Raw genomic sequence first — 15722 nt, forward strand, 5'->3', positions numbered from 1 at the left:
GAATGACACCATCTGATTTAGGCATCTCATTTCGATTCCTAAAATTATTCCCCGACCCTGTAGGAATGAAATGTAACAATTCTGTACTTTTCATCTGTAAGAGTAGATTGAAATATATGTAGTACAGTTAATGATAAAGAATGTTTTGGGTGTCATGGTGATGGGCAGTGAGTATTTGGCAAAAGAAGAATTATTCAAGGTGATACAGAAGGTCACAAATAGGACAAGAGGCAAGGAATTAATACAGGAATGATGCAAGTTGGAAAACTTGCTGTGAGCAAGATAGTGTAGGTTACTGAATAGTCATCGGAGAACAGTATTTTGAAGTCTATATTCTTTGTCTGTGGCACTTGAACCCAAGCAACAAGTCTGTCTACAGATGTGTTAGTCATCTTTCCAAAACTAGGATCATAAGAATATAGGGCTGGAAAAGGATCTTCAGATCTTTAAAAAGTAGTCCCGTTTCCTCCACTGAAATGTGATCACCTCCCATGGATGTTTCTCAGCTGCTCTTCAGAACCTGTCACAAATGACCAAAACTTCTCAAAATCATTCTGTAGCACTTGCAGTATTCACTCATCTTTGATAGTTTTAAGGCATCTTTGCTGAAAAGTAGCATGATTTCTTTATTTTCTTTTTCCAGGTGGAGATGGAAAGTAATTGGTTACCAGTCTCTGTAACTACTTTTTGTATAGTGGAGGACTCTGCTCAGTTTCCTCTCTTCTAAAACAAATAAGCCACACTCCTTTGAACTTCCCACAACATTCTTGTTTTCTAAACTGCTTTTTGTCCTATAGACACTTTTCAAATGGTCTGCCTCCATCTGCTGTTTATATGGCTGAGATCATAATTCACACTAATGAGATTCCATAGGAGAATTATTTGATTCTTTGGGCAATGTCCCACACCTGCAGATGTCCCTTAGGATCTGCATATTTATCATTCTTCCTAATGCAAGATGGGGCCAGCAGAGTGAGGTCAATTATTGTTATGCACCAGCATCTTGACTGAAACCAAGGGACAATGATAGACCTTACTTCCAGACAAGTCCAGAGATACTGGAGGCACCAGGACACCACTTTTCAACATGTAGCTGATGGCAGATTTGTGAATTTACTTGCTGAAGTTCTTCTGCTGAAGTGTGGTATTAAAAAAGCACCCAAGAATCCATTTTAAAGAGCTGCTGTGGATTGAACAGATTGGAGAGGGAGGAGGTGTCTCACACATGGGCCACCTAGTAAGCAAAGGAACTAGAGCAGACTTTTCAGGTAGTGTGTGGCCTGCTTGTGGCTGATGAGTTAGAAATACAATTCATCATTCTTTTTCTATTCATCCCTCCTTAGAGAGTTTTTTTTTTTTCTTTTTTTTTTCTTGACTAAGACCAAGCAAGGAGAAAAACGAAAAACCCTAACCCACTGCGGTACTGCCTAAGTTCAGATGGAAACCCAAAATTTTTCAGCCAAGTTGTTTTTTGGTGAAGTAGTTAAACTGAGGCAGTGGCACTTTAATTAAGATGAAGAATAAGCATAATCCACTTTGTTTCTGGAGACAGACTGCCTGGTGTGCTAACTTTGCACTATATGCAGCAATTTGTATCTTGCAAGTGGAGTGCTCAACGGGCAGCTCTTCGGTTGTGAAAGCTAAATCATTTCTGTACGGTCCTCAAGTATTCATTTACCAAACAAATAATTGATAAAATGAGCAAGTGAAAGAGACACTAAGAGGGTGTGATCCAATGCCAAGCATTGGTTTTCATAGTTGATTTTAAATCTGCATTATGATAATGATGTTAATTTGGAAAATGTGTCCACTCCCTAACTTCTGCCGCTGAGTGTTCTTTTAATTGGATTCAGATGGTTGGACTGAAACAGTTGTAGGGTTTGTATACAGATGTCCTGAGTGCTCCAAGCACTATTTTTTCCTATCCGGTTTTTCTAAGCCAGAGTTGCTTTCACTGTGGCTGGTGTCCAGACATTCTTGAACTCCCTCATTAAAGGTCTGTGTGATACAAATGGGCATGGTTCTACTGGGACAAATGCAGTTATGATCACTTAAACATGCTGAAGATCTCATCTGGGGCATAACTCCTCTCCCAGTCCATTGCACTGTCTCAGTGCTGGGTTGCTGGTCTCCAGCCAGAGTTCATCAGTGTGGGAGTCCATCTCACAAGGCTTACCATTGTAATTTGTCATTCGAAAACATGGGTTGTTGCCTAAATAATTGTAACAGTGGAAACAGCCTTTTGTTTCCAATAAAATGATATTAAGAATTGATGTTTCTGAGGCATTTTGACAAGGCAGCATGTTTTCTGTGCAGTGGTGCTGTGCTCTGTTTTCATCCCTAGGCTGAAATTCAGAGCTACCTTATTGTCTGAGCAGCCCCAATGAACACAAGCTGTATATGGAGTAGGTAGCATTCAGTGTGATAAAGGTATCAGAGAACATTGGTTTCCTGAGTAGTTCTAACACTTTTCATAAGCACTCAGTTTGCTTTTAAGAGGAAACAGAAGTAGTGACTTCTTATGCAGTCTAATAGGCAGAGTTTCTATAATCTGATTTACCATGCTCATCCAAAATTTACTCTCTGGTTTCAAGGAAGAAATAATTAAGGATGGAAAGCTATTTATCTTCTAAATAAAAGTATCTAATTACTATCAAAAGTTTTTGTCTGAATTTATGAAAGGCAACTTTGTCTAAGTGGCTATTTCTGAAAGTAATAATCAAACAAAGGCTTTTCAGTATTGTGTGGTGATGGGTATGCTACTGTTGCCCAAAAAACTTGCTGCTGTTCCAAATGATAATATTTTGATGAAGCTTTAAAAAAAAAAAAAAAAAAAGAGAAAGAAAAAAGACACAGTGGGTGTTGTAAGACAGTGTTTTCACATGAACAGGATCAGTACAGAATTTGCATTGTGAAGTTACAGTAAGCCACAGACCCAAGAGGGAAAATTAAAGGATTACTTAAAACCAACAATAAACATGCAAATTAAAAGTAATCATTTTAAAATGAAGTCATACACTATTAAAAATAAGGACAAAATTACATACTAGTATGGATGTGTAGTTTATAGAATACACCAAATGTTAAAATTGAATGAAATTAAGAAAAACATATTCCAAAGGCAAGTAAAATATCTGCTTAATTAGATCGTAAAGAAAGGAGATTAAAAGTAATATTTTGTGATACAGTAATTACTGTTTTTCAGAAGTAGTCAGGTTCCTCTGTGTTGATCTAAATTTAACTGTGATAGCAGATCTCTTTGGGGTCTTTTGTTTTGTTTGTGTCTTTAATTATTTTAAATCACAACCACTACCTTTATTTTGTTTTCTTTGCAGTGAACACACTGCAAGGCTGTTTGCTCCAGTACTCTGCCAGCTCATGAACACAAATCTGGGAGATCAGCTCATACCCTCTGGTTTTGTGAGGTTAAAAGCCAAATCATTGTAGGGGACTATACAGCAAGATAACAGGAAAGGCGGCTGTAACCATTGGGAGGTGGGTTGAGGTGCTGATGGGAGCCTGAGATGTAAATAAACCAGATTGCTCTCATTTCCTCTTTCCACTGTATTATGCATTCCAATAGCACTAGTCATCTTTATGACAGACACCTATTGCTTTAACTTTACTGCGGGCCACTGAAGTACATTAAAGTGGGCAGGAAATGGAAATAAATAGAGTTCAGTGAAGGCTGCAGAATAACTAAACACACTGCAGTCATTTTTAGTGTGGGGTCATGAGTTTTTTAGCAGATTTATCGTATTGCTTGACTTTTGTTAGAAGGATGGGCACTGTTTAAAGGAGATGCAGTATACTTATAAAATAAGTAAGAAAATGCTTGGATACTTTTTTCAAACTCTTTGGGATGCCAAAGATGAAAAGAAATTGGGTTGAGTGTCAGCTGGGTAGAGTCAGTGGGATATGTCTGTGTGCAGTACTTGAGGTTGTGGTTAGAAACAGAATAATGGGATTGGAGATTTGAAGAATTCCTGCTAGCGGACAGCATGGGAGGAAGATCACAGTCCATTGACTTGATTTCGTCTTCCACCAAAAGGTAGTGAGACATTCAGGTAGACTGCCTGGAATTTGGCCTTAAAAATATATCTATTTGCTTTTTAATGCATGCACATTTTGCTCACTCTGGAAATGTGGATTGCCCTCCTGTTTATTCAGAGGGCTGTTTTCAAGGACAGCAAAGTTACACTGCAAGTTACAGATACCTTTAACCCTCAGGAGATGGGAGTTGTGGTGAATTCTGGTTTTGTGAAAGCTTTGTGTGTTTGTTTTTCCTTGATTGTTTATATTCTGATAAGGTTAGGTCAGTAAATGAATGAATTCACAACATAAGTTACTTGAGGACTTACAGCTCATGTTTTCACTCCCCTGAGACAGTCAGCTACTTGGAAACTTTTCTTTTTAAAAAAAACAAAAATTAACCATTAGGACTGTGTTTTTCCTTGATTACACTGAGCAGTCTCTGGTTTTGCTGAATATAGCGTTCTCTTTTTCTGACAGTGACTGCTATATAGTTGAAGGGCAAGCATCAGCCTTCAAAGTATTTGTCAATATAGAAGATATTAGTGGATATTTCACAATGTCATGTAAGATAAAAACTAATTTGTAAGCAGCACGGCAGAAATCTGGAAAGACAATTAAGACAAAAAATCATTAACATTGATTCTTTTGCACTGGGAAAGTACATTCCTTTCTCCCAAATCATCCTTTAAAAATGTTGTTTAACTAGGTCTATATTTAAGTATATATTTCAGTGTGACATTCACTGATTCCTCTTATTTCTTTTTAATTATCTTTATATCAAGAATTTAATTCAGGATACTGCTGCAGATATACTTGCATTGCAGAAACTATTGGCCAGGCAGAACTGCAGGTAATTACTGAGGATGGTGTTGGCAATTTGACTTTTCATCGTTTGTTCATCATCGTTTGTTCTCACTCTGTGGATAGTTCCTCGCTGAAAGGATTAGGTTACAGATGGGTGGGTGTTCAGGGACTCTTAAGTGAGAATCCAGATGCTTTTCTGCGTCCTCTCCTCTTGCTTAGTTTGGGAGTCACAAGTCAGTAGCTGCAGGTAAGATTTAAAGCTTGTAATCTATGTTTGTTTCTTTGTTTCTTTTTTGCAATGGAAAAATTTCTCTGTTACTCCTTGTTAACTAAACAAATGATATAACTGCAAACTTTAAATGTTTGGGACATTACAGATTGAGCTAAAATTTCAAAAGAATCTTATTTTTTTAAGTGCAGTATCACTGACAGACTGCTTCAGGTTTTCGAACGGGTTCAGGGCCAGCAAGGTCATTTGATGTTGCATGCTTTTAAAAACTTCGCTATGATTTTGGTGCCTAAGCTGTTAGAGAGGCTTTTCAGAGCTGTTGGTCTTTGGCCATATCCCAGTTGCTCTGAGTATGTAGTTTCAAGGGCAGTGGTCTCAGGGTGTAGTATTGTACAGTTGTGAGATGTGGGTTTTATTTGTGTGCCCCACATGCAGCACAACGGTGTTACCTGCATAGCTGAAACCCTGTTCGGTCCTCGCTGGATTCTATGGGGAGGTAGCAGCAGTTGAGGTATGCCTCAGAGATGGAAGCGTGAATTCAAATGACTCTTTCTTTCTTTCTTTCTTTCTTTCTGTTATATGTTGCTGGTTGTGTTTTCAAATCTGAGCTCATTTTCCTTACTCTTGGTTTCAGAGAGAAAGCCTGAAGGCAAACTCCAGGCTACATGCAGCTGGTGTTGAACTAAATGGGTGTTTTGCCGTCTGTTCTAGCGGCACCATCATCCTGGTTTTCCATGTTTACCACCCTGACGGGTTGAGCTTGGAAGGACTTGCAGACCATGTCCGTGTGCTCTTCCTCGCGTGGGCAGTTTGCACGTGTGTGTCTGATCTCCCAGCAGCAGTTTGCAGTCTTGCTTGTGTCTGTAAGAACCACTTGCTGAAAAGCACTGGTAAATTCAGGCATTTCAGAAAATTCTTGCTCATATAAGTAAATGTAATTATCTTGTGCTGTGACCTCACGGGGGGCTGCTAGATTTCCCAGTGCAGTCGTCCCTAGTGGGACAACTTTTTACCCTTCTAACAGTCTGCACTGTTTAAATATCTCCAATTCATATGCAAAAGTTAACAAGCTGTGACTGAAATTAGGGGTTTGGTTTCTGTAGCAGGAGAGGAAGATACAAATGTTACAGCATCACGGTATTTTGCTTATCCTGCTTGTTCAGAAGGTAAGAACACCATTTGGAAAGCAGGTATGACAGACAGCATAGTTTATTTATGCTGTGCAGGAATAAAGGAGTCATCTCCTTTGTAGCACAGCAGACTACATTGTTTTCAGAGCACTCTTTGGAATAGAGGCTTGTATGTTGTATACTTAATTTTTGTGCCAATCCCCCCAGCGATTTACACCCCCCCTTTGTCTGGTTTGCCTCTCTGCCCGCAGAGCCGTAACAAGGATGGCTTTAACTGCTTCCCCCGCTCCCACGTGTGTGTCTAACACATTTGGTCACTCAAGTTTTATTTCTTCCCTCTGTAAAACATGAGAGTGTAACTTCCACCCCATCCTTGTTAGGGCGTGAGCTGCCGATGCAGGGGCTCCCTGCGACCGGGCATTGTCACCAGGTAGTAAAATCTCTTTAATGGGGCTGGCTTAACTTTTAAGTTATGGCTAATGTTTTTAACAGTAACTTGTGTTTCCTCTGCCCTTCACACTCAACCATTAGCCAGGTGTTTTTGTGGCACAGAGTGGAAAAATAAAAGTATCTCACTGTACAGCTGGGCCCTCAGTGAGGTGCTGGAGGAGCATGGCCACAAGATGCAAACTGGGGATCACAGAGGCTGGATGAGTGGGTTTAAAAGGATCCTTGTAAATGCTTGGCAAAATACAAACACTGGAAATTAGATGCCTTTTTTTTTTTTTTTTTTTTTAAAACTATAAATAAATTAGAAGGCTTAAATTTGGCATACTGTGTGCTTATATGGCTTGCTCTGTGTAATTTTCTACATAAATAATTTGGGTTTTTTGCTTTGTGTTCCTCCCTTTAATATGGCATCCCCTGGATTTCCTTGTAACTGCAAGACAGGCCTGACTCTGATCTGCCTGACACTGTAAACTGTGTTTATGAAGCTAGAATTGGGGTCATTAATTTTCTTTACATCAAAAGAAGTCGTTTCTTTTAAATGAGAAGCCTGTTTCACCTAGTAATTTGCTTTAATTGCTTATTTGAAACTTTTGACATTTGATAGCAATTTAAACATTGCCAGATGAGGCTCACGCAGTCGGGACCTGCAGGTGCTTCCTTGTGTGCCCAACGTGGATCAAAGGAGCAAGGCCAGGGATGTGCCTGGCCACGGACAGGGCACCCGGTGCTGGAAGGTGCTGTTTTCTGGGGCTGTTTGAATAGATGCTGTGTGTCAGCCTCTGCAAGAATTTGCTCAGAGGGCTCTCCCTTGGAAAGGTTTCTGTGGAGCACTGTGCTGTTTGTTTTTCTTGGGAGACAGACTGCGTAGCCTTTGTTTTGCCTGAGGCTTGATAGTGCTTGCAGCACTCAGTCGTTATGTTTTTTGAGTCTAACCAATAGCACTTTCTGCTGAAGGGTTAGAAAAAAGTTTCTAAAATATTAATTACTCTTTTTTTTCCTGACTAATATCTGTTAACTTAGTATTATCATCTTCTGGGAGGTTTAGAGGGAAAGAATTTTCTTGCTCATGAGGGGTAAGCAACTGGTGCAACTTCAAAGGGATTTTTACCAGGATCTAAACCTCAATAAAGAGACAAAAATGAACAGTGTCTTTCACTTGATTTTGTAAATTGGTTCACCAATGTGAATGCAATTTATTGTTTAGTCAGCAGCAGGACTAGCTTTCTGAGAAGAATTTTTAAAGTCAGTAAATAAACAATAATTTAGATTATTGCAGAAAGAGCAACTGCTGTTTATGGCTTTTGGCTGCAGAATGATGTGATGCTAGATATACTCACAATGGTTTCTAGCAACACTGTACTGTGTTCTGTGAGATAGATTAAAAACTATTGCAGGAGTAGTCCAGCAGCTGAAATTGAGATAAATTCTGTGCTGCTGCTGCAGAAGTTAGGCAGTGTTTTAGGACTTTCTGAATTCAGAGCAAAGGGAAATAGCGCAGTTGAAAGAGAATGAGCAAAGCCAAAGTACCAGTGCCAAGACTTCTTAAAAGAGTTTTATTGATGTGTGTTGTAATTAAAACCAGAATTAGTTTTTTAATAGGACATTCATTTCCTAGCGAGCAATTGCAGCTTGGCATAAACTAATGCATTTTTAAAAATGAGTACTGATCTGGGGATACCCCCAGCATATGTTGGATGGCTGACTTACTAGCTTTGTGCGCCCTCATTATTAACAAGCAAATTAAATATTTTCACTTAAAATAATTATACAAATAAACCTTTGGCTGTGCTGTGATTTCATTAAAACCTTAATTGTTTAGAGAGCTCGACGAGTGTGTGAAGTTAGGTCAGTTTTACTGCATGGCATTAGTCTTGATAGCAGATTTACAACAGGGCTGGATTTAATCTCTTGACTAATCTTTACAGTAGCAGGCTTGGGATGGGAAGGCGTTTGTGTGTTTCAGGAGATAGGTAACTCTATCTCTGAACTGGAAACACAGAGCTGGGTTTTAAAATGTCTGGGCAGCCTTAAAATGAACTAGCAAGGGGAAGGGGGGGAAATTGCTCTGTGGAAACAAATAGGTGTTGCTTTTAAATCAGCTTCTTAGTGTGCACATTGTCACACCTTCACACATGGCTGTAGGCTCAAATCTATTTCTCATCAAAGCAACTCTAGCGTAAGGGAATATTGTGACCATCTGGGTTGCAGAGATCAGAAATAACGGTCCTTGCTAGCAGAGGAGCCAGCTGTGGGCAGCACCATGTAAACTGTTTTTTATGCCACTTGATTAATCGTTTATGAGAGTGAGGAAAACAAAACGTTTACCAGGTCATACACTAATTTTTAAAAATACTTTAAAGTCTGTTTTTCCTGGGTTTAAGGTGGTGGTATGCCTTTGAAAATCATTATGATATTTGAAGGTTCAGCATCTCGACTAACATTGTTCCTGAGCATGGGAAACGCAGGCATGTTAGATATCTCCAAAGGAGAGTTAATTAGGAGAATGAGTAGTTATTGAGTACACCACAGCTCCACTGTTTAATTCTGATAGTAATTTTCATGCTGAGTCTAATACAAATGAATTCACTTACGGTTTATTAATCTGCTGTGACCTGCAAGTCTTTTATGGTGTTCAGGGGGGAAAAAAGGCTGAGAGTTACCAGACTAAAGTATTTCCACGGGCAGAGAGCAAATCACAGAGAACTTTTGTCTTTTTCTTTCTTTTCTATCTTTCTGCATTATTTTAACTCAGAATGTTTTTTCTGCCTTTCTCCACTTCTCTAGGACCCACGATTATCAGCTTTAATTTTTGACAAGCTTCAAGTGCCTGACTATTTACAGAAAAACAGGAATGAAGGAGAGAGCAGATGTGAAACTTGTGCCACTCACTTGAATCAGCTGAAGCAGGAAGCCATTCAGATGATGCACACCCTCAATCAAACCAGCTACCCAGAAATGCCCGACCTCGCGCCCAGCGCCGGGGCAGTGACCAGCATGGTACCCAGGATGGTCACTGTCTCTTCCCAGAGAGACCTGCCGCTCATTGCTGGGCAGGTGGGCAGGCAGCCTGGGAAGTCGACGAATATCTTCTCTGGTGCAGAGAGGAAGAAGGGACTTGGATGGTCCCAAGGCACGGGCGGTTTTCCGAACTCCAGCGTTCAAGTCACGGTGGCCCCCAGTGGTCTCAGCGGCGCCCTAAGCTCTGTCACCATCCAAGCTCAGCAGTACCTCGAGGGCATGTGGAGTATTTCCAGGGTGAACAGCTTCCTGCCTCAGGCTTGTCTAGTAAGTAGTGATAATTCAGATGCTTGAATTTTGTTTACATGTGTGTGGATATACAGAGAGATAAAGATAAAAATTGAGATGTATACATATTTATCTTAGAGGGGATCAGCTGATGGTATTCTAAACCGTGTTTCAAGAGCTGAAGAGCTGAAAAAGAGCTTTGAACGATGTTCTGTCAGATGTCACATGGAATTTGCTTTATCTCATATGGTGAGATACTTTCCTGAAATGTTTTTGCATCTGTTTTAGCTTCATGTGTGCAGGTGATGTTATTTGACTGTCACATACTTGGTGACCCCTGTAGAAAAACATGAAAGGCCAAGTTTGTCACATATGAAACTCTTCATGGGATTATATCAAAGATGAACTCAACCCTCAAGTGTAGCGCTGAACTCTGAGGCTGTGTTCAGTTCAGCAAATGCTGTTGATAGACTGTGATGGAGAATGTTAATTTTCAGGTTAGGTGTGCCACAAAAGTTTGCTGCAGCGGAGGGTGTTCAGAGGGTTCCTTCAGAGCCACATGCCTATGGATGTCATTGCACTTGGATTTCAAGCACTGATGTTGATTTCCTGTATGCTGTGTATATTTTAAGAATTCTTGTGGGAAATGAAAAAGCTTTATAGAGGTGCATGTTACCTTTAAATGCAAGTTCATTACAGACTTGTGACTATCTGTGGAACCTAAGGAGGAGGATATAGTGTCTGGTTTTGACTAAGATTTATTCCTAAACCATTTTCACATGGTAGTGGACAAGGGAAGTGGGAGTAATGATGGAATGTGTACAAATAGAACTCATGGTTTTCACTTAAAGATGTTATAGCAGATCTTGCAAGACCGGGTAAGTTGGTGGTAGACAGCTTTAAATTTAACATAATGCCTTATGTGCTGTTGTATATAAACATTACCTAATATTGCTTGGTAGCTTCAACTGGTTGAGCTCCAAGATCATCAGAGATAAATATTTAAGAGTGCTGCTGTGTGACATTACTTTTACAGGGTGACTGTTGTGTTTCCTTCTAGAAAAGGCTTGGAGATGTAATTCCTCCCTCCCGTACTTCTCTTTCATACAGAAATTTGTGAATGCACATACATCCCCTCTTTGAGGCACCCTCATTTTAAATCCAGTGGATCTCTGCTGATGTCAGATTGCGCTCTGATAATTTTACATTGAGAAAGGGGGTGGGGAAATGGCCCATTCAGCTCTTCGTGGTTTATGAGGAGCTGCTGCTATGAGTGCTTTTCTTTAAAATGCTGCTCAATGTGTAAGGATTGAAATGAAATAATGAAATTTGGCCAATGAAAGGCATATGATGTTGCCTTTTAATTATTTTTTAAATTCTGTGTATATCACAGAAATGTAGAAAAAAAAATGGAAAGCTACTGGATTAAGAAGCCTACAATCTCTGAAAGCAGAAGTATTTTCATTTCTCTGCTCATTCCTTGTCTGCTCTTATTCTTGTTTTAAATAATTCACTAACAGCCAGCTCCAGATTTCTTCCTGCTTAACCATGCTGACTGATAGATGTGGTTTTCCCTAACCACTGCATTATTCCAAGATAAAACAGAGTTGCCTCATTTAACCCCTGTGAAGGAAAAATGTGTATAATGCAACAGAGCTTAAGTGTGATCTAGAAATGTGCAAAGAAACTCAGCAGTGTGGAAAACAGTGACCTTTAATGAAAGGACAAACACTGCTAGACTGTGAGTGTTGGAGGCTGCTTGGGTGTCATCCAGTCATCTGCACCGAGATTTAGAAACACTTTGGAGACAAGCAAAGCTTCAGTTGTTTTAGCTCTCTTTTTAAATCGATTTAAATTTTTTTTTTTATTCATTTAAGCCCAGATGTAGTTACTGAAGACTGTGTTGTGCATCTCTTCCCAGATTGTGGGTTTTTTGCGTCTGTCTGAATTATCTTACTGCCTTTTTTGTTATTAAGAGCCTTGTATCTGATGCAGCTATTTGGGTAGGTAAGGCAGAAAGTGCTTCCCCTATGCTTTTCCCCTGAGGAATCACAGGTGTTGGAGGGATTTCAGGAATCAGCTAGTACAGCCCTTGCCTGGAACAGCATCCAGTGCAGGACGTGCTGGTCCAGTGGTCCTATCACTTCATCTTACAGTTTTGCAGAGAGAGGGATTCCCTGACTTATGCTGATTGTCAAGTCTGAACTTCATTTCCTATTAGAAAAGTTTACTTGATTTTTTTTTTTTTTTTTTTAAACCCTAGTTAGAGAGGTGGTTTTGGCTATTCTTTCCTGAGGTGAGACAGGGTTTAGGTTTAAGATTAACCCAGGGGAGAGCTGAGGGTATGCATACTTTTAGAGATGTCTGTCTTTAGTAACCTTTCCCATCTTCTTGTTGGGCAAAGGTGGTGTGACTAGAGGAATTCTGGAGCAAGAAGAATTGCAGTAGAAAGGACAACATTGAATATACTGTTTATTATGTGTAATGTGACTGTATCTTGTAGACTTCAGCCCCCATTTAGGCAAGACACTGCACAAATGCAGAAGAAGATGGCCCCTTTCCTGGCGAGTTCAAACTCTCAGTGTGATATGAGTCATCCTAACCACTCTGTAAATACCCCCTTTTCACTGGGAATCTGTACTTTTGCCTCATTTTCTTACCAAAGCGGGGTTCTTGAAAGAAGTGCCGAACTCCCTGGTAGGAAACTATTACCCAAGCACTTCACATCTCAGTGGTTTTAACTCAGTGCTGCATATGAAGTGAGCATGATTCATTTTCTAAAGATAGGAAGACAGACAGAGATAAAGTCTGGGGTTCATCTTGACTACTTTTTAGCTGCCCAAAAGACAGGTGTTTATGTAGCTGTGGGAGAGCAACAGCAACTCCAAGAGGTGCTTTGTCCTTCTCATCTTGGAGGTCTGTCTTGGCTCACCTTGTTCACCTGTGGCTTTCTGCTGGTGCTGGTGGAGCCCGGGTGGGTGATGCAGGGCAAACCCTTGCATGGGCAGCCGATGCGGGGTGCTGTGTGCCCAGCACCTTGTGGATGTGAAAATATACCCCAGAGTATGGCTGCCAAACCTCAGGAGACCTTGTACCTGCAAACATTTTTCTACGATCCCTATTTTTTATTTATGGTTAGTTTTAATAGTGGCGGCAGTGGAATTGTCTGCGGAGAAAAAAAAATGATTTCTACTCTTCTCATCTCCCGCCCCAAACTCGCATGCATTACCTTATAATGTCACTTATGGTTGCGAAAACACTTCTGGACTGAATGTCGGGGGTCAGAAGTGCAGAACATTGTAAATTTTTAATATATGTTTGGAGTTCAAGTGTGAAAATCCATTATATAGATTATAAATTTTTTGAACAGGAATGTGTCTTTGAAGCATAGTGTGGGAGCTGCTCAAGCCAAAATAATAACTGTGGGCTTCAGGAGCTGTGAAGAGGAACAGTAATTAAGGATCTGGAGGAAGGTCCAGAAAGGGGAAGACTAGGATTGCAACCAAGGTGCAAAAGGTGAAGATGTAATCAGCTGCTTTACCCAAGTGGCCTGTTGAGAAAAATTACAAAAAATAATCACCAGTAGCAGTGATAAGTAGTCTGACCTGACAGCGAGTACTGTGGAGGGGAGGGAGCTGGTATAACTCTGGGTAAAGCAGCTGATTTGTAGTGGACGACTGACAACTGTAATTAATAAATAGCTTTATATTGATGTTTTTAATTCTAGACCTGACAAGTGAATATAAGTTTCCTACTCAAATGAAAAAAACATGTCAGCAGTGCTCAGCATTGCCACTCAATTTAATACAGAAGCAGAGGAGCAAGGGGAGCTTAGGCTTCCTAGTTGTGTTGGAACCTGGCTGAGAGGTAGAACATTAAAACCACTGAAAATACCTTGTACACCTGTTGGAAGTATCTGCATGTATTGTGGAAAAAAGAGGTTTTACTGTATGCTTTCAATTAACTGTGTTAGTAGTATGCGTTGTTATCTACTGCATAAAAGTGGTAAAGTAGCCATGCCATGTGCTAGAGAAAGACGTCACAGTGAAATAGAGATTGTTTTGCAAGTTGCTTTTTCTTTCATCTTATGCAAAATGAAATCTTTGTCACACTGTATTTCTGATTTAAATATATACAATTGGTTGTGGCTATAAGGCAAAATATTGTGGCTCCTTGAATCTTTACCAGTTTCCAGGTTGCTTTAAAAATGTATTAAAAATGCACCATTAGGAAATTGGAAAAGTTGGAGCACTGGAAAACTGAAAGTGACTTAAGTAAAACTTCTAAAGCATGTGTATATAAAATTGTAAATTTATCAAAAGTCCAGTGTATGTCCCTGAGACTATTCACAAATTTAAAGTTGGATATAAGTTTATAGCTTGGTTCAGGGAGGCTCAGAGAGGGAGCACGTGTGCATATACTCTGAAGTTAAAAGAGTTATGTTTGTTTGTTTTATGTGGAAAATCTCTTGAGTTATTTCACAATTGAAGCTTTCCTGTAGTTCCTAGGAATAAGACTTCTGCTTACCCTAATCTAAACCACATGGATTCATCTGAGGGTGGTAGTTCAGCCTCTACTGACTTCCCTTAAATCCTCTTTGTTTATAGCAAGGGATGACTTAGATTTTGCTTAGAAGATGCAGTAAGAAACTGGCTGTGGAAAACAGAAGAATGACAAGATTTACTTTCTGGCATTTACCTTTTTGCTCTGATAAATGTCATACCAAATGGATATTTAAATTAATTTTTTAAATCCTTCTTGATAGCTTTCTCAGTGACCTTTTATGAATACAATGCATGAAATATATTTTGTAATGAAACAATTAAAATATAGTGCTTTGACCATGAATCTTGTCTGTGAGACATCTGGATGACTTTGAGCTTTGGGACATTTCTCAGGCTCTGTATATAACATCTTGATTCTGCAGTAGTCAATGGCAAACCCCAGACAGGTCGTGGGGCCAGGGCCGCATAGAGGCTTTTCTGTTTTCCCTTTAGCTTTAGTGCTGTTACTACTCTTGTAGAGGAAGTACATCAAGGAAAGGGGGTGGAAAAAAAAAATCTTCAAAGTTTGTGTTGGTCACTCTCCATAACAAGTCTGAACAGCAGAAGGAAACCTTTTGATCCAAGTTACTAAATGCTTTCTCACACTAACCTAATTTATAGCCCTGATGGAAAAGGCCTTTCCTGAGTCTCTTGCATCTCAGCTGGGCAGTAATGCCTTGCATTGCACTTTTCTGCCTTAGCAAATGCAGGGCAAAGGTGTGATGTGGGAGGACGACGCTGCTACTGGTGCCATGCATTCAGAGTCAGCAAGACCCTGCCCTGGCAGCCAGGAAGCAGACCAGTTTAGAAAGTATGGGTTGGAAATTCAGCCTTAAACACTCAGATGAAAACGTAGCCCTCTGGTTTGTGTAGTTGCTAAAGTCTTCATGCTGTCTTTTTCTAGATAACCCCCGGTGTAAGATGCTGAAGGTGAAAATGAGGTTACTTTTTAATCTATTCCCAGGTATCAGATTTAGGAAAAATGTTAAGAGTTGGTAGAAAGTGTATTGGCTGCAAGATGGAAATGAGTGTTTTCTTAGATGAGGGTGTGGCTTGTGTCTCTTTATATTGTGTATTTGACACTTCTAATGCAGTATTGGTTTTACAGTTGTGGGACAGGGTAACTATTTGCAGGACTCAGTCCCTCTTGTGGATCAAATTACCACCTGAAAATAGTTCTTTTGATCCTTCACCCCTCTAGGCTAAGCAGTTGTTGTTACAGCTCTCAGAGGGAAACAAGTCCATACTTGCCTTTGTTGACAATTGAAGTCAACAAGCAATAAT

General features: G+C 39.9%; 1 protein-coding gene across 1 annotated transcript in view; it reads left to right on the plus strand.

Moving 5' to 3' along the window:
- Positions 1-15722, plus strand: part of KIF26A (kinesin family member 26A) — a 102810-nt gene that overhangs the window by 26034 nt on the left and 61054 nt on the right. Inside the window, exon 3 of the mRNA XM_074908771.1 lies at positions 9433-9933. Coding sequence (XP_074764872.1) covers positions 9433-9933 — 501 coding nt within the window. The remainder of the gene's footprint in view (positions 1-9432; positions 9934-15722) is intronic.

The sequence above is a fragment of the Athene noctua genome, chromosome 6 (genome assembly GCF_965140245.1).
Source record: "Athene noctua chromosome 6, bAthNoc1.hap1.1, whole genome shotgun sequence".
Lineage (NCBI taxonomy): Eukaryota > Metazoa > Chordata > Aves > Strigiformes > Strigidae > Athene > Athene noctua.